This window comes from Caretta caretta, chromosome 3 (genome assembly GCF_965140235.1).
Source record: "Caretta caretta isolate rCarCar2 chromosome 3, rCarCar1.hap1, whole genome shotgun sequence".
In the NCBI taxonomy this organism is placed as follows: domain Eukaryota; kingdom Metazoa; phylum Chordata; order Testudines; family Cheloniidae; genus Caretta; species Caretta caretta.
In genome coordinates, this window is record NC_134208.1 from 153,228,457 (window position 1) to 153,254,735 (window position 26,279).

The following is a 26,279-nucleotide window of genomic DNA, read 5'->3' on the forward strand; positions in this document are numbered from 1 at the left end:
GACACGGCGACTACTTTCCTTCCCCCATATCATGTATTTTTTTCCCAGTGAAAAGTACCAGAATGGCAGCCCTGGGGACTGAAGTCCTCTACTCCCTATGGGCGGGCCATGATGGTAGCACTCAGGCATGGGTTAAGTCTAGGCTAGTCCTCAGGTTCCTGGATGAATCTGGGGCAGAGTCTGAACCTTGCAAGCAGCTCTTGAGAGATTTTGGCCATCTTTGGTCAGTATCTCCTGGAGAACAGAAACATGCCTCTGGAGCCAAAATGGAAGCAGCTGATTTAAGATGCTGGGACACTAATGAGGGCAAGGTGTGGCGGGAGGCAACATCCTGATATTCAAAGAGTTTCAGATTAAAGGTGGTGGTTTTGGTCTGTCTGTCCCATTCACTGAATGGATACAACCCAGATCCCTAGGTTCTGCCCATTGAATCTTTTTCTTCTTTGGAGCTTATTGATGAGGGTGGTGTGTATGGGGAGGAATGGCAATGGTGGGTTTTGTGACATGGTGTTAGGAAATACTGTGTTATTGGGAGTTCTGTCTTTTGGATGAGAGATCAGAAGCGCACTCTTCCTTGGTTCTTAAAGATCCCATGGCATGTTTTTCAAGAATAGGGGTGGTTAGATTTGGTCTCCTGGCAAAACTTAGCTAAATTCTGCTGATGTAACGGTGGGAGATGTATACATCTGCAAGAAACATTGGGATCCTTCACATTAAAAAGTACCATAAATGTATCAATATTCAGTTGTTGTCATCAGCTCACACTTGCTTTGAAAAAATCTAGTAAGGGAAGTGTAGACCTCTGAAGAGGTGCCAGCTCTTTGCTGATGACTAGAAGCTGGCATTAATCCCTCTGTCTTTTGGTTGAATGGGAAAGAGTATGTATGAAAAGCTCATAAGGATATGAACATCTTTAAAAGAGAACAAGTCCTAAAATAAACAGCATGTAATGGCAAAGTTGTCCTGGTTGGCTGGTATGTTAAAAGCAGTTGGCTGTCCAAAGCGAACAAATTATTTCCTTTGGACCAGTTCATTTCCATTGCTGGTGTCAGTAGCTTGCAGTGAGAGGTGTGAGGGGACAAGCTGAACTGTGAATAAAATATCTGTAATTGGGTTGCCAGGCCTCCTGTTTTTCAGAAGACAAGCTTGATGCTAAAGGAGGATCAGGACAATACAGTGTCCTGTCACCATGCTGTGCCATCACTCTGACACAACATTTCATCACAATGGGGATGACATGGCTTTTCAAAGTTGCAGCGTTTGCCTCACAGCATACACCACTGAAATCACAAGAGCTGGTTGGTTGGTACAGCAAAAATTGAACAGAAGTCCTCATTTGGCTCTGATAGCAAGGGAAGGGTGGCTTATGTTCCACACCCTCCACTTTGGTTGTAGTATGGCTTCCCGAAGAGAACTCCCAGTCTGTGGGGGTATTTTGGACCTCTGGTTTTTATTCTTGTCTGGGATCAAAAAACTGCAGAGACACAAAAGAATGAAGAAAAGAGTGGCTGGGGGGAGAGCAAGAGGTAAGCAGACCTTTCAACCATCAAGAAGACTCTGGTTCAGTATAAATTTTGAGTGTGAGGTTTTGGGTCGGTTCCTACAGTATACAAACCATTTTACCTATCATTATACAAATGGCCTTTGTCCTCCCCCTCTGATACCTGATGTAGCACAGAAGAGGTACATTCTGTTGACATGCACTGACTGGCACAAGGCGGTTTCTTTTGGGGTCAAGCGTGGGTTAAACACATAAAATCATTCACTCCGAGGCATGGATGCAACATTTCCTTGATCAGGCCAGGGCAGGAAAAAGGGGATCCTGTTGCTTTAAGGATAATTGGAGCGTCTCCCCACAGCCAGACCAATATGTCTGGAACTTGTTGCACACGTTTTTTGACATTTGCCAACATAAAGCATTTAACAAGAGAAGTCTTATTTTAATGACTATAACATACTTAGGAAACCTCTTCCCCCATTCCCTATTACCTTCTCCTAACACACCCCTACTATTCTTGAACATATGCCTTTCCAGCTTCTGCTGAATCTAGAGCTTTGGTTCTCCCACTGGCATTGAGCTGCCTTGGACTCCTGAAAGAGAACTCTCTGTCCTTACCAGTACTGTGCTATTTCTCATGTTCGCTTCTTTTTTCCCCCTTCTCCTCCTGCTCTTTTTTCAAAACTGGAAATTCTCAACAAACCAGATGTGCTTCCCAGAGCCCATAACAGCTCCCATGCTCAATGGGCTCTCTGTTTGCTGAATCGTGAGCTCTGTCCCTGCCGTGGAAACTGCTACTACGACTGCCCAGCAAAAGTAGGACACAATACACAGAGATCTCACTATCCTGTTCCTTTGGATTTCTAGAAATGAAATGGGGAGTGGGGGGAAAGGACTTAAAAAAAAAAAATCCTAATGCGCCCTGGAAGAAATGGTCTGGCTCACTGATTTTAATAATGAAGTCCTGGTTTTAACAGCTGGGATTGAATAGCGTTCTAAATATAGTACTGGCTAATTGATTGCCAGGAGTTAGGCAGAGCCATCTTTCCTGAGCTTGGATTTAAAACAATACCAAGTATCTTTTCAAACCTGAGAAGTGATTTTTGGGTGTCTTTAGTGCTGGCAAAATATGCTCTCTATTTATTTAGATTTATAGAAGAAATCCACTCCAAAAGAGCGCTGCATCCCTTTGCTCCTCCAGTATTCATTGATAAGAGAGACAACTCCAGTAGTCTCTTTTCAGCTATTAATCAGCACAGTTTCAACCAACAATGATCCGGTAGTAAAAGCTCCTACTCAAGTCTTCCCATTTCCTCGCTGCTAAGGGATACAAAGGACCTTACAGCCTGTCCTGGAGGGCAGTACACTCAAGCTATTTAGGCCTTCCTGCAGCCTTCACACTCTCAGACTAATGGGGCTGCAGCTCAATACCTTCCCTGAACCCAGTATGACATGGAGGGAGAGGTAGTCTCTCAGACCCTAAGCCAAACTAACACCTTAAACTTTACCTATAACATAGAAGAGACCCTACCAGAGCAGTCTATTTACCCAGGGAGCAGGTAAAACACAGGTAGTGCAGCTTTCCTCCACACAGCCCCACGAGTCCACCTCAACCCTACCTTAGACCGCATCTAATGTTGAGGGGGGAGTTCAGTCTCTCACAGCCCATGCAGTCTTTGGCTTCTTTGCTTAGACCGACGACGACTGGACCAGTTGATGCCAATTGGCCCAGTGAAGAAGTGATGTTGTTTTAAATTTAAGGGCCAGATTCTCAGACGCTGGCCTCTATCTTTGCAAGTGAAATGCTGTAACCACCATCATCTGTGCATGCGCAAAACACATGCTCAGTTAAAATCAGGCTGAAAAATTGGCTCGAACTCTCAATAGGTTCACTCAGAGTGCTGGGCACTGTTCTGCTGATGGCTTTTTCACCTTCAATGCACTGTAACACCTGTGAGGGATTGGGGTTTTTTTGGAGAATTCAGTTTTGATCAAGGGATTATATTTTCTGCCATTTCCCGTGTGTGTGTGGCGGGGGAGGGATTGAGAGAAATTCCATCTTGAAATTTATCACCGATTTTCACAAGTTTGATCCACATGTGAAACATTGCTTTCTTCAGAGGGAAAACAGGATGAGTGTGTGTGTCATCTGAGAAAACTGTCCTCCTTGGTTTTGTGGGAAAACAGTGCAAACGCTGAAGCCAAATCAATTATTTTTTTCACCAGTTCTTCCCATGGTGTACATTTTATTTTTCTACTTGCTAGGGATGACATTTACCCCATAAGACCTGTGTACCACTAAAGTCCCACATAAGCGCTGACAATACACTGAAGTGAAGCAAAGGCATTGTTGTATCTGTTCTCTGCACATGGGTGAACTTCACCCTGTGTGTATAGTTTATAATCTGTTTGTAAAACACTTTGGATCATTCTGGAAGAAAGACGCTATGTATATTTCAGACATGATCATTATCCTAGTGATTAGAATTCACAAGCTGGCTCTACAGTGCAGAAGCTGGAATAGATATAAAATCAACACCACGCATCCTTCTGCCCACTGTTGCCCAGTACAGGGGCATAATGAAGACAAAGAAATAACCTTGGCAAGGTTAAGATGAAAGGGAGGTGGGAGCCTGTCCATTCTCATCTTTTTTTACGACTTGACTATGTAACAATACTGCAAGCAGGGGACCAATATTGAGCATCATTGAGATGGGAGGTCAAAATCTGCACAGCCGCTGGATGCCAGTAAATTTGACAAACATAGTAGCACTGTTCTGAAGAGCAGCAGAGGAAAGTGAAAATCCAGCTAAGATAATAGCCATTAATGGCAGAGAGCTACAAGGCACGCAGGGATACTGCAGTCCAAGCAGCAAAGACAGAATGTCCATTTCAAACACAAAAGTTGACCTCCCTCGGTCTTTTGGAACTGGTTCCTTCTGTCAGCTGCTGAGACTAATGGACTATTGGGGGAGTCAAGCTGGGGCACATTCCAAGAGGCATGGACAGATACCAAAGCTTGCCATCTCAAACAGAGCCATTTGGTAAATAAATCACCTCCCCAACCTACACTAAATTAGAAATGCAGATGGCCCAGGACAAGTTATCTAATGTGTCAAAAATGCTCATGGTGTCTATATTGCATGAGCAGGGTTGCTATTGGCTACCATGGAACTAGCTCAAATATCCTTTATGATCAATAGGTTTCAAGGCAATGTAGGGTCCCATCCAACCTCTGTGGAGATCGAGGAGTCTTTCCACTGACAGGCCCATAAAGAGCAGAGTAGCATTTAGTAGAACTGCCTTGCTGCAGAATTGGAGTCTTATAGCAACAACTTTTTGGTATTGCTTGACTAGGGAAGTCTTCTAAGTTTTGCTCAGAACAGGTGGTACAATTCATTCTTCCCATTGCTAGTCCCTCAATAATGCTTGGAGACTCCAGGATAATTGTCAATGTTGTGGTTCGCCCCCTCTTCCCTCGCTTCCAGTGGGGTCTCTGCAGCCCTTTGATGTTTCATTGGCGGGCACAGCTGCGACTGTGTGCTGCCGTCCCATTTTCCATCTCCTTCTTGAAACAACTTTTTAAAATAAACAACTGTCTAAACCATTTGCTTTGGCAAAAAAAGGAATTCAGTGGAAAGTTTGGCAGGCAATGAGATACAGACCTGTTATATCATGAGATGGAGGAGTGATAAGTTGTGGAAATGAATTTATTTTAATGAAAAATATATACCAGCCCATGTTATAATCTTCCCTCCACCCAAAACCCCACATTTTCCATCTTGCTTTGCCCATGTATCTTCCCCCAAATGGCTTAAGTAATAAGCAAGTTTCTATCCATGTTCCAGTGCTTGACATCACAGAACATCACAAAATACAGTGCTTAGTACTTACCTAATTTTCATATGTGGATTTCAAAGCACTTTACAAAAGAGGCTACCGTAAGTACCATTGTCTTCATGTCACAAAAGGAAGCAGAGTCAAAGGCTCAGGGTATGTCTACAATGGAATAAGACTCCTGGCTGGCCCAGGTTAGCTGACTTGAACTCACAGGTCCCAGAGCCTAAGCTCCAGCCTAAGCCCGAACCTCTATACCCCTAAACAGCCCTTTAGCCCTAGTCTGCTGACCTGGGCCAGCGGTGGGTGTTTAATTGCTGTGTAGATGTACCCTAAGGGACTTGCCCAGGGTCACTAAAAACATCAGTGGCCGAGTCAGAAATAGAACTCCGGCCACTGGCTGGGGAATCAGAACGCCTGTCTACTGGAGCATTCTGGCTCTTGCGGGTTCAGCCTGTTCAGCAATCTGATCAGTTATGATGTCTGCTTATAGGGGCTTGGGATGTAGTTCTAACCCCACATATGCAGCACAGCACCACCTTATGCCATGGGGATGGAAGGGAGAGACCGATTCAGAGAGAAGAGTGCCAGCTGCTGAATCACTGCAGCATACTGTGTTTTCAGTAGAGTGCTCTCATTCAAGTAATGGGCAGGGCTGATGATACTTATGCTAGAAGCATTGACCAGATCATAAGAGGAAGTGATACAAGCTCAATCAATTTATTTGTGTCCCTCCATTGATGATGCAGCATTATGCAACCCACAGGTTATCAGGAACCCACAATTACATGGACAAACAGGGCCCAAATGATGAAGGCTTGATGGCACCTCAGGGAATGGTTTACCTATCCATGAGCAGAGGGGGAAGGAGGTTCATGGCAAACCCATCTTCAGGGTCTCTGTGCCCACTGTAGAGGGGACTATATGAGGGAGACACCTGTAGTCCAGAATAACACGGAGTGTCTGTGAGATGTGGACTGGGGTTGACACAAGGAGGCATGAAATGCAGCAGATCTGTCTCGGATGCCCATGCTAGGGCATGTGTAATTCACTATCTCAAATAAGATAAACATGTCGTTTCTCGTAAGGCCGACAGCTATCGTAAAGAATTGTGACAGCCCGGGAGCACACAGCAGGCTCAGCCTGAGGCACGCACACATGCAGAGTTAATGGGCAGCCAGCCAGGGATAAGCCAGGCAATCAGAAATTTCCACTTCAACAAGGAGGCCCATTGAGTCGTAATCACCCTTCACATGATCCTGACCATTTTACACTTCAAAGCTGCTAGTAAGGCAAAGGCTGTGGCAATGCATCACATGCTGCTCATGCAGTGTAGGGTGGACACTGGGAAAGCAATGTGTTTGCAGTGGAGTGTCCTGGGTGGAGATGGTAAGTGCTGAGAGGCATACGTTGCAAAACTGATTCAGTTGGTAGGTAGGTAAAGTCCTAAAATAGAGGGTGTGTTGGAATTTAAAGGGTATGAGATTTCCTTAGCATCCCACCTTCAGTGATACTTGCATTTATAGAGTACTCTACAGACATTAACTAACTAAATCCTTGCAAGTTCCAAACTCCAGAGAAAATAATAAAAAATAAGTAAATAACATTTTGGGGGTCTGTTCAAAAGCATCTAACAGTCTAGATTTGGCTTGTGGTCCCCTATTGACTACCACTGGACTAGCAGAAGGTCATATCAGAGTTAGGTCTAGAATCCATTCTTCTGGTTCATATTCCTCTGCTCCAACCACTTTTTCTGAGTGGGGACCAGAGAGAACACATTTAATTAAATAAACCATAGTTTTTGTTTCATTGTTCATTTGTTACCTTTCGTAAACTTGTAGCTTGTATGTTTCTACCTTTCAGCTTTCATTGCTTTACAGTAAGCGAATGTGGTATCATGAGGTGTCAGAATGCATCCAGCACAGTCCTTCCTCAAAGTTCCTTCAAAATCTAGAACCAGTTATATTCACAAGACTCTCCGACCGTTATTTTTCTTTAATGAGGGTATGGTGCCTTTAAGGAGGCAGTGGAAGTCTGTGACTCCATTTAGCGAGAGGAGCAATGACTAGAGCATCCCTGCTGATGAAGCAAGAGTAGCTGGTGCATGGTCGCCGTTGGGCAAATGGCAGTCAGGAGTATAGAGTGTGCATTACCCCTTTTTAAGGGAATTAAGAATGGCACTTGGGAACTATGCACATGTTATACGTAGGCAGGATTCAAGAGGCCCAGGAAAGGTCCAGGTCTTTGAGAGTCCAATAAAAGGACTAGTCAATACTTATGTACTCTGTGGGATTGCCCCTCCGTTCGTTTAAACCAGTTTAGTATTGGTGCACCATCTCACTCACCTTCCCAAAGTTCGATAATCCAGACCAATGTTAAGATTCATTCCATTTCTGCACTGGTGCTCCTATCCCTACCTACAAGAACCCCTGTGACAAAAACTGACCATCGCTAGATGTAATGACTGCCCATTGTGTGGTGTTGCCAGGGACTAAACCCAGGATCTCCAGTGCTAAAAGCACAGGCTTCTGCCACTTGATCTAACAGAGTAACTCCTCCTGCTGGTGGCAGTAATAACCTCTTATTCTTTTCAGAGGAACAGCCGTGTTAGTCTGTATTCGCAAAAAGAAAAGGAGTACTTGTGGCACCTTAAAGACTAACCAATTTATTTGAGCATGAGCTTTCGTGAGCTACAGCTCACTTCATCAGATGTATACCGTGGAAACTGCAGCAGACTTTATATACACACAGAGAATATGAAACAATACCTCCTCCCACCCCAGCAGGACAGTGGGGTGGGAGGAGGTATTGTTTCATATTCTCTCTGTGTATATAAAGTCTGCTGCAGTTTCCACGGTATAACATCTGATGAAGTGAGCTGTAGCTCACGAAAGCTCATGCTCAAATAAATTGGTTAGTCTCTAAGGTGCCACAAGTACTCCTTTTCTCTTATTCTTTGTGAACTAGATACTAGTGAGAAACCGTACAGAGTTGAGGATTTGGGTTCTGTCCTGCCTTTGAGTAAATGAGTCATTCTGGCAAATTTTGTGGGAGTTCAAAGGGCAGGGAATTGCCTAGAACAAGAGAGAGACCATTTTGTGCATGTTTTGTGTGGGGAAGGAATGTCGCTGGTCTTGATTTGTGCCTTACTTTTTAGTTCTCTGCAAACCATGGCAATGAGTTAAATGGGAAGAGAATCCCTGACTAGGACTGTCCCCCGTGGTTGTAGAATGTTCTGGGCTCTTTGTTCTGTGCACAATGGCAGTGTCTGTGCACTACAGAGGTCTCCCCTCTTTCTTCGCCCCCACCCCGCCACCCTTTGCTGGTTGGCCTCTAATGGGAAAAAGAGAGAACTAAGCAAAGGGATCTTCTTTTTCAGGTTTCAAAGGGGCAGTCTCCACAATCTCTGGCATGTCTCCCTGGGGAAGGGCCGGAATCCCCAGCAGTCGAAACATATGATGCTTGCTCTCTACTGTAATTTTCTCAATATATATGTCCAGAGATAAGGGTTAAACTCAACACAACAGGCATCCATTGCTAGCCTGCAATTGCACCCTGCAGTCTCTGATTCTTGGTGGCTGCTGCTCCTCCTTTAACTCCTGTCCTGCTCGCAACTTGCGCTGCTTGCAGCAAATTTTGTTTACTGTCAGCTACTCTGAATTCCTCTGTTTGTTTGGGGTTTTTTTGCCAAAAAGCAACTTTTTTTTTTTTTTAAAGAACTAGACTTTTGCTGCAAACAGCTTTGCACAAGCCTGGCAGGAAGAGCAAAGGAGAGGGAGTGTGGGGAGAATTGCAAAATTTCCCAGGCAGTGCCAGAAAGAAACTGTTCCTTCATCCATTTTTGTTAAGGGATTTCTTTCCCCTTCAGTGCATGTTGGGTGGTGATGCTTATGCTGTTCCTCTCCCAGTGTCTATCCTCATGCAGCCATCAGAGTTGCAGGGGCTTCTGGATCCCAGAGTTTCTCACTCATTTGGGGTACAAACCACACAGCTCCTGGTCTCTCACGTTCTATAAAATCACCCAAGTGGGGGATGGGCAGCTAGATTGTCACCCCACGGACCAGGACCATCGTCATTTGTATTAATTGGGTGTGCACCTAAAGCACTTTGCAGTGATCAAATGCAGCGAATCTTTAGCCTGCAGGAGTCATGGTGTGGTTTAATGGAGGTGTGTCTGTGGGGAGGGCATGAACATCTCCGCTGGGGGAGTGTGTGGATATATGTGTGTGTGTGTGTTGGCTGAGAGTGCTTATGGGTGCTAATGTGTGTGTGGATCGGTGCTGGGAGCAAGAGTATCATTGAGAGGGCATATGGCTCTGTGTGAGTATCAGCGGCAGGGCATGTGGGTGGGTTCGTGCAAGTTTATGGCTGTGTCCGAATGGGTGAGTATGATGATGTGTGCATGTACTGGCAACGGCCTGTCTGTGCCAGGGCTGCAGGGCTCATGACCCAGAGCCAGGCTTTGCTGTGACTTCACCACAGCCAGATCAAGGCTGCCCTGTGACTGAAGTCCTGCCAGTTGGCAGCCTCCAAATGCTTCCTATAGCCTCAGCATTCGCCTTGTAAAATAAAGGCCACTTCTGATGTTTCCACTCTCTTTTAAGTCCCCCTGGGAGCGCTGGCTGCTTTCCTTACCCTCCTCTCCTGCCCTGTCTGTCTGCAGCCTGGTTTCTGCCAAGCAACGCCCTTTGTTTGCTCAGTGGCCTCCACAGTGAGGGATGACACTGCAAAAGGCCAGTGATAGAACAGACGGTCATGTTACGGCAAGGGTCTCTTAACCCCAGCCACGTTCTCGATTGACCAGAGGGGCGAGGTGGGGGGGGGGGGAGGCTCATTTGACCAGACACCGATTAGCACTCACGGAGAATGCTTCAATCTCTCTGGTCACACGATTATAGACATGAAAGTTGCGATATTACAACAGAAAAACTTCAAAACCAGAGTCCAGCAAGAGACTGCTGAATTGGAATTTATTTGCAAATTGGATACAATTAACTTAGGCTTGAATAGAGACTGGGAGTGGCTAAGTAATTATGCAAGGTAACCTATTTCCCCTTGTTTTTTTGCTACCTCCTCCCCCCCCCCCCCAGACATTCTTGTTAAACCCTGAATTTGTGCTCGAAATGGCCCACCTTGATTATCATACACATTGGAAGGAGAGTAATCACTTTAGATAAGCTATTACCAGCAGGAGAGTGGGGTGGGGGGAGAAAACCTTTTGAAGTGATAAACACCCATTTTTTCATGGTCTGTGTATATAAAAACATCCTCACTGCATTTTCCACTTTTATGCATCAGATGAAGTGAGCTGTAGCTCACGAAAGCTTATGCTCAAATAAATTGGTTAGTCTCTAAGGTGCCACAAGTACTCCTTTTCTTTTTGTGAATACAGACTAACACGGCTGCTACTCTGAAACATTTCATCATTGGTTACAGTGATGTTACTGAGGTGTGGCTGGACAGCTGCTCTCTGAAATGACTCTGTGGCCCTTAGGCACTAGGCATTTTTTTTTTTTTTACATTGGTGCTTAACTGGTGCCCTCCAAATCTGCCTGCAAATGCCAGCTGGCTAGTTAAGGGAGCATCTTCTTCAGGGGAGACCCTCGGGGAGAGATCAAATAGCCTTTCCTTAGCCAGCAGCAGATTGTGGAGGCAATTTCCCATGGGCCACAAAAGAACCCAAAGAGGCTCGAGTGCTGTGCAAAGCCGTCCCTAGGCTTTATCTCCTTGTCCCCCTTGAACAGCCCTTCTAATTGCCATGCTCGTGTTCTGTTCTTCTCCCTGTCTGACAGTATGCCAAGGCACTGAAGCATTTTGGAGAGAACGAGGGCAAGATGCAGCCAGATGAATTTTTTGGCATCTTCGACACCTTCCTGCAGTCGTTCACAGAGGCCAAGCAAGATCTGGAGAATATGAGGAAGAAGAAAGAGGAGGAGGAGCGCAGGGCACGCATGGAGGCCATGGTGAGAACCGGGGGAGGAGGCATCGGGGAGGGGACACCTCTTTCCTTGTTCTCAAGAGAACAGGGGCCAAGTGAGACGATTACCCAGCTCATGTTCCATTCCTGCCACTGCTTCAGATACCTTCTCTCACTGTCTCCTTTGCTCCTGCAAGCCTGGCTCTCCTCTACCTGTCCCTCATTTCTCCTCTCCTCTCCTGTCCCAGCTGCCTGTCCTCCAGCTCCCCTTCCTGCCAAAGTGCTCTTGGCTGTGTGCTTTCCCTCTCACTGCAGGCCTTGTTATTGACCGAGAGTTTTCAGTCATCAGGGGCAAACATCTGGTGGCTGCCTTGAAATCTCAGGGCTGACGTGAGAGGGGGGGCATGGAGGGCTTCCAGCTCCCAGGGATCTGTTCTGCACTCTTCTCCCCAAAAGAGGTGGTGCTGGCCTGTCAAACCAGGGCATGCTGTCCCAGCTCCCAAGCTGCCTCCTTGACATCTGGGTGCCCCCCTCCCCACACCTGAAGGATGCCATCCGGCCACTGGGCGGGCTGCTTCCCCTGCACACATGGGGGATACCGTCCTGCTTTAGGGCTGATATTCCTGTTTGAAAGCACTTGGCGCCAGATCCTGCTTGGTCCTGCCAACTGGGCTGCTTCCATTCAGCCTGGATTATCATCTGTTCTGTGCCTGTCCCCGGACAGCGCGTTGTGACACTGCAGCACACTGGCGCCTGCCTTGCAGACACCAGCAGCATTTCCCCCTGGCTGCCCTCAGTGCCTTGGTTACAGAGGCTGCCTTTGGCCCTGACAGGGTAGGGAGAACGTGCGTGCATCATTTGATTCTCCTGGAACTCTGGGGGTCGGGGTGAACTAACCTCCTTCTCTCACCTGCCCGGTTCCTGAGGCCTGAGAACTGCTCCGCATTCCTCTACCTCCTTCTGTGCTGTTGGCACTTTAACCCCAGCAGCTATTGCAACCCAGGGCTTGCTTAGGAGGATTGTTGCTTTGAGTTTTTATTGATTGATTTTTTATTTGTGTATAAACAAACAAACAAACAACCCACTCTGTTTGGCTTGGTTCAGAGGCGGAGGGAGGATTAAAGAGAAATCCCAGGACTTCAGCATTGTCCTTGGAGTTGCTGAATGAGGGGATTTAAAATGCCAGTACTTGGCGTCGGTTTACTGGGGCTAAGTATTTAAAAGTGAAGTGGTTCATTGTTAAAGTATGGGTATTGTAGGTCAGCAGCACTGAGACGCCTCAACGGCCTGGGATAGCAGGGGGGCTGCAGATCCGGGGTGGGGGACCTGGGCAGAGCTATGTGTGGGGAGCCCAGGGCTGGGATGGTGGGGGTGAGGGGAAGGCTGCAGGTCAGGGGTGAGGGAGATGGACAAAGCTGTGTGTAGGGAGCCCAGGGCTGAGATAGCAGGGGGTGCTGCAGGCCAAGAGTGTGGGGCACAGACACAGCTGTGTGTGGTCAGAACTGGAATAGCAGGCGATGGTGTACATTAACAATTTAGGTTTATTTCCTGTGTAGGTTGGTGGGGAAGGGGTATGTTTCCCAGTGTCCTGTATTCAAACTTGATGGGATCCCTCTTTTCAGAAAATCTTTCCCTATTGTAACCCACTTTCCTGAATGCCTCCCATCAGCCACCATGGTTCAGGGAAGAGGTAGTGAACAGGACCCCTTCACTGACCTGGAGAAGGGTTGTAGTTGATATATGAAGGTGCTCCTCCTGCATCTCAGAGGCTAACATCGAGAAAGAGAGCATCATGGTTGGGTCTGTACATGTGGGACAGATCACGAGCCCTAACCCAAGGAGCCAGCCAGTGCTGGGGAGCTTAGATGGACGTTAGTGAGACAAACTCGTATGGCCAGACCCCTTGCTGGTGTCACTCCAGGGAAGCAGGGCATCACCCAGGGAAGAACTCAGCGAGTAAACTTTTTTTTTTTAAAAATCAAGTCTTCTTTTTCATCACTGATCGTATTAGTTGACTTTCTGCATCTCTTCAGGTTGGACAGTGCAATTTGGCTGGTCTGCTTCACTTTCTGTTTATAATTGGTTTCTCTTTCTGGAGCTCTTTCTGTTGCCTTTGTGTTCCCATCACTGTAGGAGACTGATTCCATCCCAATGCATGTGGTTTGATTGAATAACCGGATTTCTATTCCTATTTGGGTTTATCAGCACACCCTGTACTTAGTTTGGGGTCTAACCTAGGTCTGTCTATACTCTCTCCTCTCTTCACCTATGGGCTGGGCTGTAACCTTCCAGCCCCGTCTGAATAGGGTGTAGCATGCAGCTGCCACTGCCCCAAGAGCAGGACATGAACCAGATTGTAATTCTTGGGCTCTGCTCTGCTTCTCCCTTGCTCCATGAGGGAAGTATCTGCAAACTGCAAATTACTTGTGCCCCCCTTTAATGCTGGGTTCAGTGCAGGACTGGGAGAAGGGGGGGTGGGTAGACAAACCTCCACCTGCACAGGAGAATAGAGGAGCAGCCCAGTATGGCTACTATCTCCCACACAGGCTCAGGCATAGGGTTTGAGGGGGGTTCTTATGCCTCCTTTCTCCCCCGTGTGCAGCAGGGCTCAGGACTGAGCCCCCCTCCCCCCCCGTAATCTAGCTTTCCGCATCACGCCAATTGCTGTGGTATCTTAGTGCCTGCTTGACAACGTCCCTTAACAATACAATGTTCTGTCCAGCCCCAGCCAAGCCTAAATCCATGTGCCTTTCTCAACAGCTGAAAGAGCAGAGGGAGAAAGAGAGGCGACAAAAGAAAGCAAAGGTCGGCAGCATCTCCGAGGAGAGTGGGGAGTTCGACGACCTGGTGTCAGCCCTCAGGTCGGGCGAGGTCTTTGACAAAGACTTATCCAAGCTTAAGCGCAACCGTAAGCGTTCGGGGAACCAAGGCTTGGAGACGAGTCGGGAGCGGGCGGTGACCAAACTAAATTATTAACAACAAAAGGAAAGAGGGGACGTTAAAAGAAAGAAAAAAAAAAACCAACCCAAAGAAGATGATGACAAAGAACAAACAAAGAAAGATGAATGTGTGTGACAGCAATTGGCTGATGGTTGCCCCCAAGGGCTCACCCAGCCCATAGCTGGAGACGTTACCTTTTCATGACCAACTTTCCGCCCCTCCCCCATGCGCCTAATGTGGAATGGCTGTAAAAGTGCCTCGGTGGAGCCAGCAGGGTTTGTGACTGGGCCATTGGGAACATTGGCCGATTTGCTTCTGGGAATCTTGTCTCCAAGCTCAGCAAAGGCCCATTGATGACCAGAGGAAGCACTTGGGTCTTGTGGACCACTCAGCAGCTGGGGGAAGACCGTTCGCTGTGTGCCAAAGTACAAACAAGTAGTGTTCTCCGTCTGTTGAGACTAAGCAAGACCATTACATCTCAGGCTGGCTCTGAACACGCCTGATGCTTTCTCGAGATCTAGAGCAGCCTTCAGGAGTTTTCCACGGAGTTCCTTTCCAGAACTTGGTTTACAAAGAGTTATTGACTAAACCTGAAAAATGCTTTTGATCTCATGTACTGTGTATTTTTATTTGTGCTTTTTGTGGCCTCTAATAGCCAAAGCAAATGACGCTCAGAGGGGAAGGACGGGGTTTGGAAATGAGATGGAGTTCTGGCTTGAAATCCAATAATCAGAATTGATGAAACCATTTACAAAACTTTTTTTGAAATTTTTTAAAGCCGTTTTCTGGAACCTGTTGAAGCTTCTAGGGATGTTCTAGAACCAGAAAAGTTGGGGGAGAGTGAAATACATGTTCTAGAATGGGTGCTCTGCATTGGAGTCTAGAAAATGAACCCACAGCTGATCGGGGCCTGATGCCCTTAGAGCCTACTGCCATTGCCCAAGGGTAGGAGGGTAATAGCCTCCCAGTGCTGATAATTTCATACTGCTTTTGCATCATTTTGTTAGCGCAACCCAATGGAAATTGGGAACTGTATGGGATCATCACAAGGTCCTAAATAAAGACAACTTTATTGGAATGAACTAGAGTTTGCATCGAAGTTGTCTTCTCAGCAAACCCCTGCAGGAACCATAGAACATCATACTATGTGAAGGACAGCCATGTAAAAGACAGGATCTTTTCCACTTGGAAGGTGTTGCTCGCAATGAAGGTGCCATAAACAAGACAGGAATTAATCAAGAGGACACAGATCTGAATGGGTCGAGGGCTTTGAAAATTAGTTAATAGGAATTTTTTTATTAAAAAATAAAAATGTAAAGCACACAGCCAAAAACAAACAAGCCAACAAGAAAGACACTGACTATTTTGTTGCTATTTCTGATCACCTTCACGACTCTAGTAATGAGACTAGCTTATGCAGGTTGTCACGGTTTCTTTTGTCTTGTCTTCCTTAAGTGAGCTTTTTGGTTATCTTCCCACGGAGAGAAAAAGGAGGAGAAAGAAAGGAGCGTTCTGGATGTGATATTCGATGAGAGAAAGAGACCCATCGTCTGCAAAATATGCATTAAAAAACAAACAGCAGGAAATCTCAGTTTGGAGGAAGTCAGAAACAGCTCAGTTTGTCACTTTAATTGCTTGGCTTTATTTTTCTCCAAATGTCACTTAATCTCAGGCTCAGCATTGAGTCTGCAGGACAAAACTCCATGCCCCAGGCACACTGCCTGATCAGTATTATATTCAGACAACATCGGGGAAACGCACTGTGGAGGTTCTCTGAACTTTGGAAGGTTAAATAATTATGTAAACTATGGAGATAAGAAAAAAAAGTTAAAAACTGTAATGTTGTTTACTGTATTTTAAGTCTCCCTCCCTAGAATTTCCCTATTGATGACATTCCAAACCACTGCACCTCTGCAGAATACTCATGGTGAAGAGCTGGTATCTTACAAGAGCTGCGTGCATTCTCCTTCAGTATTATTCCCTTCCCCCTCGGGGATTAGCAGTGAACAGAAATGTCCATTGTGGCAGACACAGGCACCTTTTAGGAGAGAGATTTTGTATTTTCATACCAGGTTTTGAAAGTTTAAGAAAAAAACTCACATTTTTAAGCAATTTTTTAAAAACTCCAAAATAGATTTTTTTAAAAATCTCTTCTGTAAATTATATTCACAAGCTCCTTGCTGCCCCCTATCAGATCAGTGCTCTATTCCAACACTATTTTTGGTGGCCGATGGGTCACTATTTTTTTAAAGCATGCCATATAATCCACCCTGTGAGAGCCATATGAGAACGTAATACATGCCAAATTGGTGTACAATTGAGTTTAGTTTTTGGTAGTCTCCAAATTCCAAGTCTGAGATTTTTAAGGATTATAAATATCAGGATTTTTTAACCTGTTTTATCTTCTCCGGTTTTAGTGCTCACCCACTAATTCATAAGCCCTAGCTTATCACTAGTAGCAAGCCCTCTGTGCCCAGCTATCGTCCACCCTTCTAACTGTGGGCCGCACTGTGGACTTAGATTACTGTGACTGAAAAGCCTACAGGAGCCCCTATACACCTTCTAGATCTACTCCAGCTCTATTTCTCACCATCAGGTGTTTGAGTCTCTGATGCTTTTTTGCTTGAGTCTCTGACGCTGGATCAAGGCTGCTTTCTCCATCCTAAGGAGCCTTTAGCGCGTTCCCCTTCTCTGATCGCCTGCCCCATAGCAAAATGCTCTTGAGAGGAGGAGGCCCTTGGTGTGGGCTTGGACACATTTGCTTTGAATCCTGAAGGTGGGCAGCATTTCCTACCACTGACAGGTGGCAACAGGGAGAAAAGCCTGTTAACATGTTTTCATGGTATGAGAAGTGTCTGGCCATGTGGGACGGGAGGAACAGCTGGCCCTGCCCTGGAACCCGCCTTCATGCTGGGACCATGTTCCATCTTGATTTTAGACCTAGGGGTGCTGTGACTCAGTGCAACTCCCTTGTGCTGTTCAAACACAGCTCTCTGGAGAGCCACTAAGTGGCTAAGGAAGGAAAATGAAGGTTGTGCTGCCCTGCCTAGTCTTTGTTCTCAAGTGAATGAGTTTGTATTAGCAGGGGGCCCCACAAGGCGCAGGATACGGGCTGTGATCACTGACACAGTGACTGGTGCTCGCTGTGAGACCGTAAGAACCTGCAGGAGCTCCATTCTGGGTTTTTGGTTGGTTGGTGTTTTCTCCCTTGGCTGAGTCCAGAAGCCAGCATTTCCCAAGATTTGAAATAAAATGTCCATTTCGCTGGAACAAGAGGATACGAGTGTTGGGATGGAAGGGCGGGGGAGAGAGAACAGTTAAATGAAGGGGCTCAGTCTGCAGTGCTCTCCCAATTTCCCATCTTCCCCAATCCCTGGGATCTGCTCCCCGATCTGAGACTTGCCCTGCAATGTCATAGGGGCTCTGCTGCTTTTCCACCACCCCTGTGCTGCTCTGCATCTTGGTTCAGCCCAGCCCTGCAGCATCCCAGGAGCTTTCCCATCTCCACCTGCTCTGGTCCTAGCTCAGCCCTGCCAGTCCACACTAGCACTTCTGCCATTGCAAGCACCAGTGGAGCTGGACCAAGCTACAGCTGTGGAAGTGTTTCCCTGAAACAGTCAGGGTAGGTGCAGCCTCAGTGTTTCCCTTGTGGGAACCCAATGGCATGTTCATCTTGAGGGGATCAGCTGCAATCACAGAGAGTCCTGCACGTCTGTGAACCTGCCCTTGATCTCACAGCTCCTGGACTTGCTGCTAGAGCCAAAATCTTCTCTGCCACTGCCTTGGGAACCCCCAAGTGCCTCACTGCTGTCCAGGCCTTGCTCCACCTCACTCTGATACCTCCATGATCCTTCTTGACAGGAATGTTTGTAGTGTGCAGCTGGCCCTTTTGGCTCGTTATGGATGGAAGGAAAATGGGGAACAGCACCGGCGTGGATACGGACCTTCCTGTCTCTTACCATTCCATCCAGCCTCCTACAGGAGCTGCTCACACAAAGCCCTGGGGTAGCATGTTGGCAGGCGGAAAGCAGCAGCCCACAGGAGGGCAGCTTTAAGTACCGCCTCTTTCGTAGTTTAACCGAGGCACCTCCTGAAGCCTTCCTAGCAGCTCTTTCAGAGTACTTAAACCCTACGCCAGCAAGAAGGATTCAGCCTCTTTTCCAAAGACCGTCCTGCCAGCCCCAGAGGGATGCTGACAGCGGGCCTGCTATGTACCAGCAAATCCCAGGGAAGGGAAGGCAATGGGAAACAGAACAGGAAGGCCAGGGCATGCGCAAGGTGAAGACGACACGCTCGCAGGAGAACCTGTCTGGGGCAACTGCCAGTAGAGCTGGGATTTGGTTAATTCCAGAGTCATACTGGTGCAAACCTTGGCAGAGGTCTCAGGCAGTGAGAAGTTGTTCTCCCCTGCTCCCGGCCAGGGAACCGGGTTACAGTGGTACAACGTAGCTTCAACCTCTTCTGCAATGGGGCAGCTGTAAGGGGCCAGCCTGGCCCCAAAAGTGGATAGGCTGAACAGACAGAGGTGTGTGTTGATTGAGCACCCTCCTCAGCTCTTTCCACCAGCCAGCTCCTCTGGATCCGTGGCAGAGTTTTTAGCCCAACTGAAGGTAACGTTGCCTGTCCTCCTTTGAGCCAAGTCCCTCCCCTGGAGTCTCACTGCTACAGAAGAGTGTATTTTCTATCTCCTTAAATCTGGCCCCCAGGGTCCAAGTCTACCCTTAATTACCCCTGTGCAAGCCCATTATTGTTAAGAGGGTTGCTCCAGGTGGCCACAGAAAAGTTATTAGCACAAGTACTTAGTCAAGTCCCTCCCTGGCTGTCTGTCTCGGGTCTGGGTCACACTTCTGAATCAGTCACATTTCCAAAGACCAGGACAATTGACCTCAAAGCAGCCTCACAACATGGGAGCAGAAAGGCCAGTCCACATTCTGCAGCTGACTGAAAATCCAGGCATCAAATCCACCCCTGCCACCTCAGCGGCCGCAGCAGGACTAGTGCTTAGTGGCTAGAGACTTCCAAGGGGAAGATGGCTTGGGTGTTCTTCAGAAGCATTTCTGTAACGTGCTTGTGGTGTCCGAGGAAGGGAGAGAGGTTATGAGGGGCTGGGTGGGTATTTCTGTGAGGGTCAGCCTCTTTGGAGGAATGTTTCCTCTCCTCAGGGACACTCTGAGCTGGGTTGTGGAGGGAGAGACGTGTCTGAAGTGTCCTTGAGGGGAATGGAGACAGGTTGTACAGTTCATGATGTACATGATGTATGCAGTTTTGTTTCTGGGTATTTTTTTTATTTTGGTTAAATGTTTTTAAAAAGAATTAAGGTTTTTAGGAAGCTCTAGGGGGAAGCTGTAAATCTGACACCTCTATTTATTTTTGCCTTATTCTAGTTTGCTATGTTTGCATGTATGCACCGCACTACAGCAAAGACTATTGAGACTGTGCCAGGGCATTACACCAGCTAGCCGGTCTGCTTGGCAATTCTGGGCTGGGCTGCATGTCATCAGTTGGGTGGGGGAAGGAAGGAGAAAGGGAGTGTTCCCTGGGGTTTTGAAACCCCATTGGTCCCATGCCTCCCTGAAAGCAGTGAGCTGGCCCCAACACTATCGAACCCAAAGAGCTTTTTCTTTTAGACCAATTACAGATCTGTTGCTTTTGCACATTGTGATTTTATTTTATTCCAGTTCCGAGCAGTGGGCCAAAAGGTATGAGCACTCTCCTCAAACTCCGCCCACAATCCCCAGTTCTGCCCATCATCCCAGTGGAGCTGGATGTTTCTACAAAAGTGCTTAACACAGAACACTGTTGTCCTTTAAATTCTCATAATTAGGCTTCAGAGTTAACAGGTTGCTGAACCAAACTGACACAGTCCTCACCACTCTGAGCTATCATTCCTTTCTGGCTGCTGTCTCTTAGAGACAGCACGTGGCTTTTTTTTACACATTGGGAAGATTTTCTTTACAACTGTAAGGGTTAGATTTTTTGTTTGTTTTCTAATAGAAGTTTAAATCCTGCACATACATCTTCCATGGATCGGCTCCACCCAACTACTGATCCCAGTGGGCAGTTTAATTAAGGCTACTTAATCCTTATGGGATTTATGGCAAAAACAAAGCTGTCCAAATTTTGCTTAACATAGCACTTGTGAACTCATATGGCTACATGTGTATGCCAGCACAGAATGGGGCTATGGGTTCTCCAGTGGTGGTGTCCATAAGATACTTCAGAGAGTCATAAAGCCCTTTACCATGTTGTTCTCATTCTTGGAGGAACACTCTATAGATCTTTAAGGCCAGATGCTTCTGTTAGCAGTATAAATCCAGATCAGCTCTAGTGTGGTCAGGTCAGTCTGCCCTGGATTTACACCAGTATAACTGGGAGCAGCATCTGACTCCATTAGTTTCCTTTTGTGTTGCCTGCAGCATGTTCCACAAATTCCACACAGTACATTGTTAGAAGGGCTTATCACTAGTAGCAAGCCCTCTGTGCCCAGCTATCGTCCACCCGTCTAACTACCATCTGGAAAGGCTTCCTAAAAAATGTCTCAGTGCTGAAAGGAAACGTCGGATGTTTCAGATCAGTGCTTGCTCCTGCTAGGACCTCATCTCATCCAGTCTTCTCACTTCCTTGCATTAAGTTTAGCTTGAAACTTGCTGTCCACTTTTGGATTCCCCCACGTACTAAATTAGAAGGGGCAGAGCTGGGGAGAGGTCTGGTGCTGCTGTAATGCCTTAGTGTATCCTCATTTCTTGGTCAGTTTGACTATAAATGAATTAAATGTACAAAACCTGTAGTGTCCTTTTTATCTGCACCTTTTTATAAGAATATACTGTAATACTTAAAAAAAATTAAAGATATATTGCCCCCACTTTGTTGCAGTGAATTATTTTATGGTTGAATTTTCCATGTGCTTTATTGGATGTCAGCTGGGCACATTTGATAGGTGTGGGTGGGGGGAGGATGTTCTAAGGAAGTATCCCAGTTTGGGGCCCCACCATCTCTCCATGACCTTTCTTTGGGCAAGAAGACATAACTGAGAACACTCTTTGGAGCCCAACAGTTATGCAAGGTGTCCACTGCCCACTGTTTAGATGGTACAGCCTTGTTTTCTGTTACCCCTCCACTGCAGGGATCTCAGCGCTGGGAGCAAGCAACAAACCAGGACTAGAACTTAAGCTTCCCACATGGCATTGCTGAATACCAGCCCAATCCAGTCTCCCCTTTGGAGGATTGTTTTGGTGGTAGTCCTTTCAAAGACCTGTCACGTTCCATTCTGTACATTAGAGGGCAGAGAGTTAAAGGCCCAGATCCACAAAGGTGTTGCAATGCTGAATATTGAAACACTTCACTTTGCGGCACCTAGAAAAACACTGGAACAACACTGGGTGCCACAAAAGCCGAGTTAGGCACCAACCCTCTACAGTGAATAGAGAGAAATAGGTGCCCGGGCCTACACTATAGGGTTAGGTCAGCATAAGCTGCCTTGTGTTGACCTAGCTGTGGAAGTGTCTTCACTTCAGTTTGGCTCCCACCGTTGTAAGTGCCTCTCTACACTGATTTAGTAACACCGCTTCCCTGGGTGATGTAGAGTTACAGTCGATGTAGTTAGGCTGATGCATCAGTGTAGAGAGTGTTGCTTATGTTGACTGTTACTGGCCTCCAGGAGCTGTCTCACAATTCCCCACCCTGACAATACAATCGATACAAGAGCTCCTGGTGAGGACGCACGCCGCTGACGCGAGGAGCCACGTGTGCACAAGTGATTTAATAACTGCAGTGGCTGCATGCTGACATAAGTTACATAGATATCATTTTGTAGTGTAGACCTGGACTAAGACTAATATCCCCAAAAGCCAGCGCACAAGGTGAGGAGCTGCCTAAGCTAGCCAGTGGGAGATGCTGATGAGAAGGGGGTATCCTAAGCCCTGCCCCACTTCTGGAGTTATGCACCTAAGTTGTTTCTTATGCGAGTGAATTAGGCCTCTGCCTACCTCCACTCAAAACAGCTGGAGGAAGAGGTGATGTCACTGCCCACCTTATAACTATTGGCCAGTGCTTAGAGCTTGTTCCTGGGGTGGGGGAGACCCAGGTTTCATTCCCTTTTCTGTTTACAAGGAAGAAAGGATTTGAACAGGAGTTTCCCATCTCAGGAGGGTGCTCGAGCCCCTAAACTGTGGGATACTCTGTGAGGCTCCCTTAGTGTCTCTCTGTTGAAGCTGTTCCACTTTGGCTAACTAATAATTGGAGCAGAAGAACTGGACCTGGGATCTCCCTCCTCCACAGGACTATAGAGCTATTCTCTCTCTGGCCCAAGGCCTCCTCTTTAGTTATCCACAGAGGAACAACTTCAACTGGAGAGACTGAAGGAGACCCCCCACCCCCCCACCATAGCTCAGTGGTTCAGGCACTTGCCTGAGAGGTGGGAGACCCCTGTTCAAACCCTTTAATTCCCCCTCTCCATGCCAGAGGGGGAGAAATGGGGGGGCTCCCATGTAAACAGCCTAACCACTTGGCTCAGAGTTATAAGGTGAGCAGTGGTGCTGCTGTTAGATTTTGAAAGGGTCTGATCTGTTGGAGCGGGTCTGAGCATGCCCCATGGATTGGGCCCCACAGGTGAGACAGGTGTGTCTCCTATTCCCTCCTCTCCCCCCGCCCCGGTTTGCACACTGCCTCGGGGCTTAGGCTGCAGCTAGGTGGCTGGGCACTTAAAGAAAGGCACCAGGGCACGTGCACCAGGCAGCCCCTAGGTGCACTGAGACCTTTTACCCTGACAATGTAGGTGGCAGGTGAGTTTAGGTGCCTAGAGGGGTAGGCAGCAGCCAAGAGGGAGTTTTGTGGAGCTTAAAAACTGGAATGAGGTGCCGAAATACCTTTGTGGGGCTGGGTCAAAGAGATTATGGGCAGAGTCCCTAAAGAGTGCTATGCTCTTACTGTAGCCCAAACTAATCCTGCCTCAGAGAGCTCCCACGCGGTGAGGCCACAGTGACAGCAACAGTCAGAGGACGGAGAAGGGAGTACAAGGTTTATGATCCAGGCCACGGGATTGCTTGCTTAGGTAAGCATCATCTTGATGGCAATGACAAGGGCAAGGGAGTGACCCTAGCTAAAAGGAAAGGGTCATCACCAAGGGGGAGGAAGCTTTTCAGGATGGGGGTGAGGAAGACTGTGAGGGCAAGAGGCACAGAGGAGGGGGAGGAGAGAGAGTGGCACAGCAGCAGGGAGGGCAGAGGAAGAGACGAGCTGAATGGTGTGTACTTCAAGGAGGAAAAGGAATGAAAGGGGGAATAGATTGGAAGATGCAGAAATGGAAAATTTTGAGGCCATTGCTTATATCCAGAGGCTAGGGTTCTCACACCCTGCAACACTGAGAGCCTCCCTGGGGCTTGAGAGGGGGCATCTAATTTGCATCAAAAATTGCATTAAATGATTTCTCCCAGTGAAATGCACATGGCTGTCATTTGTTTGCACATAAACCTCCCTTGCTCTGGGAGGAGGAATGGCTTGTTAGCTAAACTCATCCTTAAACTGCTCTGGGCTACATGGTAGGCCCCCTGTTCATGTTTGGCTCCTTAGCTCTGGTTCCGTAACAGAGTATGTTCCAACAGGAAACTTCAGGTGAGGCCCCAGGGCATTTCAAGCAACACATGGACTGTGGGATGTGGCAGGCCCAGGGTCAACTCCCTGCTATTGGCTCCTGCAGCTCTGCACCCACACTGGTGGAAGCAGTTAGGATAATGATCCAGGGCTGCAGGCCAGGAGCAATCAGGAGCTAACAGTTTCCACCAGGGAGCTCTAGAAAAGGTCCACGGGGAGGACGCAGGCTCAGGCAGTGGCGTTAGCAGGGAGCAGACTAGAGCATGCTCTCTGGGGCTAGCATTTTATATTCTGCTTGTTAAATGCCCTCTGGATTTCTGTGTTCAACTCACCCTACCCTACCTGTTTTACAGCTGCAAGTACACAGACAAGACTCTTTCCCAAGGTCACCCTGGAAGTGAGTGGCAGAGCTGGAAATAGAACCCAGCCTCCATGTCCCCCTTCTCTAACAGCTAGACAAGCCCTCTGCATAGTTAGAAAGGGCAAACCACGTCTTTCTACTCAGTGGTCGCCAAGCCTAGCAGGGCTCGTGTTCCAGATGCTTTAGTTAAGTGCAGCATTGTCTACGCTACAGAAAAAGAGAGAGATGCATGCCCTGTTCCAACTGTGAGCATGGGCTGAAGCAGTCTGATATCTGGTGTGGGAGGGAAAGGACCTGGCACAGGAGCATCTTCCAGCCTCTCCTCCTTGTGGTGATGTCCCGGTCTCTTCTCTCCAGATCAGTGCAGAGGATGGAGGCAAGTGCTTCTGCCCCACAGGGGCCGTATACTGGAAATGAAATCAGACCCAGGCATGAGCTGTCCCAGTGGTTGTGGAGGAGGGGGTCTGTACACTAGCCAAGGGGCACTGGAATCTGTGCTGCCTTTCATTCTCCCTGCCTTTAGCCCCCGGCTCGCCCCTGAGTCGCAGGTGGATCCGTTATCTTCAGAAGCGTAGAGAGTGCTATGGAGGTCGCTGGAAGAGATGGCTGAGTTCTTGGGAGCTGAGCTTGGGCCACGAAAGAACATGACTAATGGCTTTTTAAGGCTTGAACTGTGGTTTGAAGGCTGTTGAATTGGATGATTTTCTTGTGGCGGTAACCAATGGGTGTTTTGAAGTAGCTTTTTGCTGCCTTACTTTTGAGATGTTTTTTCTCTGTTAGCCCCAGTTTGGGCAGAGCTCTGTTGGGGAGGGAGTTGCTTTCCTTCGGTTGGTCCTGGCTCAGTCTCCTCAATGTCTTCCTAGAAGGTAGCGGCGGATGTGAAGGTTGGGCTCTCCTGTGGTGTTATGTGACTATTTGCTGGCACCCATGTTCCTGTCCTGGGTATCTGGGCTGCTTGAAACTCAGTATCACAGCTGATGCCTCGGAGTTGGAGACCACTGGCTAACTGGGTCTGTGCAAGGGATCCCACGCGGGTTCTGTCTGGGCTGGAGCTTGGCTGGGGGAGGTCTGTCTAGAATGACTCAGGCATTGAATACTTAAACATTAAAAGAAAAGAGCAGAACGTTTCTCTGGATGTTGTGTTGGGGGGAAGGATGGCCCACTACTTAGGGTGCCAGTTTGGGGGACTTGGGTTCTATTCGACTCTCTGTCACAGACTGCCTATGTGACCTTAGGAAAGTCACCTAATCTTCTGTATTTTCCACAGTATGCATCCGATGAAGTGAGCTGTAGCTCACGAATGCTTATGCTCAAATAAATTGGTTAGTCTCTAAGGTGCCACAAGTCCTCCCTTTCTTTTTGCTAATCTCTCTGTGTCTCAGTTCCCTGTCTGTAAATTGGGGATAACAGCGCTGCCCTGCCTCAGAGGGATGTTGTAAGGATAAACGTATAAAGATGTGAGGTGCTCATACTACTGTCATGAGGGCCATATAGGTACTGTAGAGCAGGGGTTCTCAAACTGGGGGTCGTGAGGTTATTACATGGGGGGTTGCAGGCTCTCAGCCTCCACCCCCAAACTCTGCTTCACCGCTAGCATTTATAATAGTGTTAAATATTAAAAAAAAAAAGTGTTTTTAATTTATAAGGGAGGGTCGCACTCGGAGGCTTGCTGTGTGAAAGGGGTCACTAATACAAATAGAGAGATGGAGAGCCCTGGAGTAGCGGTTCCCAACAGGAGGTCTGGGGCCATGAGCCCTTTTAAGCAGGACCACGGAGCCCCGGCATCCCTTGTGGGCCTGAAGCCGGGAACCCATGGGTGGAGTTGGGTGTCACGGGGGGTGTTGCCTCCGCCCCCAAACTGCAGTGCCTTACCCAGGGCCGGGCAGTCCTGGGGGCAGCTCCATCCCCCCCCCCCCCGACCTCCTCCTCTCCCCCTTTCCCCCAAGCCCTCACCCCCTGGCAGGTCTGAGGCAGGAAGCCAGAGCTGGGCAGCGTTGGACAGCTGCTGCTCTGGCTGGTGCCATGGAGCGGGCAGCTGTGACGTTCCCCGTCTCCTGTTGGTGCCCGGGGTTGCAGCTGCTCCTCAGCTCCCAGCCCTCTTTGACTGCTCACACAGCCAGTAAGAGCTGCCGGGGTCG

At 47.8% G+C, this 26,279-nt stretch overlaps 1 protein-coding gene across 4 annotated transcripts in view; it reads left to right on the forward strand.

Moving 5' to 3' along the window:
- Nucleotides 1-21,054, forward strand: part of DAAM2 (dishevelled associated activator of morphogenesis 2) — a 246,236-nt gene extending 225,182 nt beyond the window's left edge. For all 4 annotated transcript variants that reach the window (XM_048843468.2, XM_048843471.2, XM_048843469.2 and 1 more), the window contains 2 exons: nt 11,128-11,298; nt 14,013-21,054. In XM_048843468.2, coding sequence (XP_048699425.1) covers nt 11,128-11,298; nt 14,013-14,228 — 387 coding nt within the window. In that variant the 3' untranslated portion in view covers nt 14,229-21,054. The remainder of the gene's footprint in view (nt 1-11,127; nt 11,299-14,012) is intronic.
- The last annotated feature ends 5,225 nt before the right edge of the window (nt 21,055-26,279 follow it).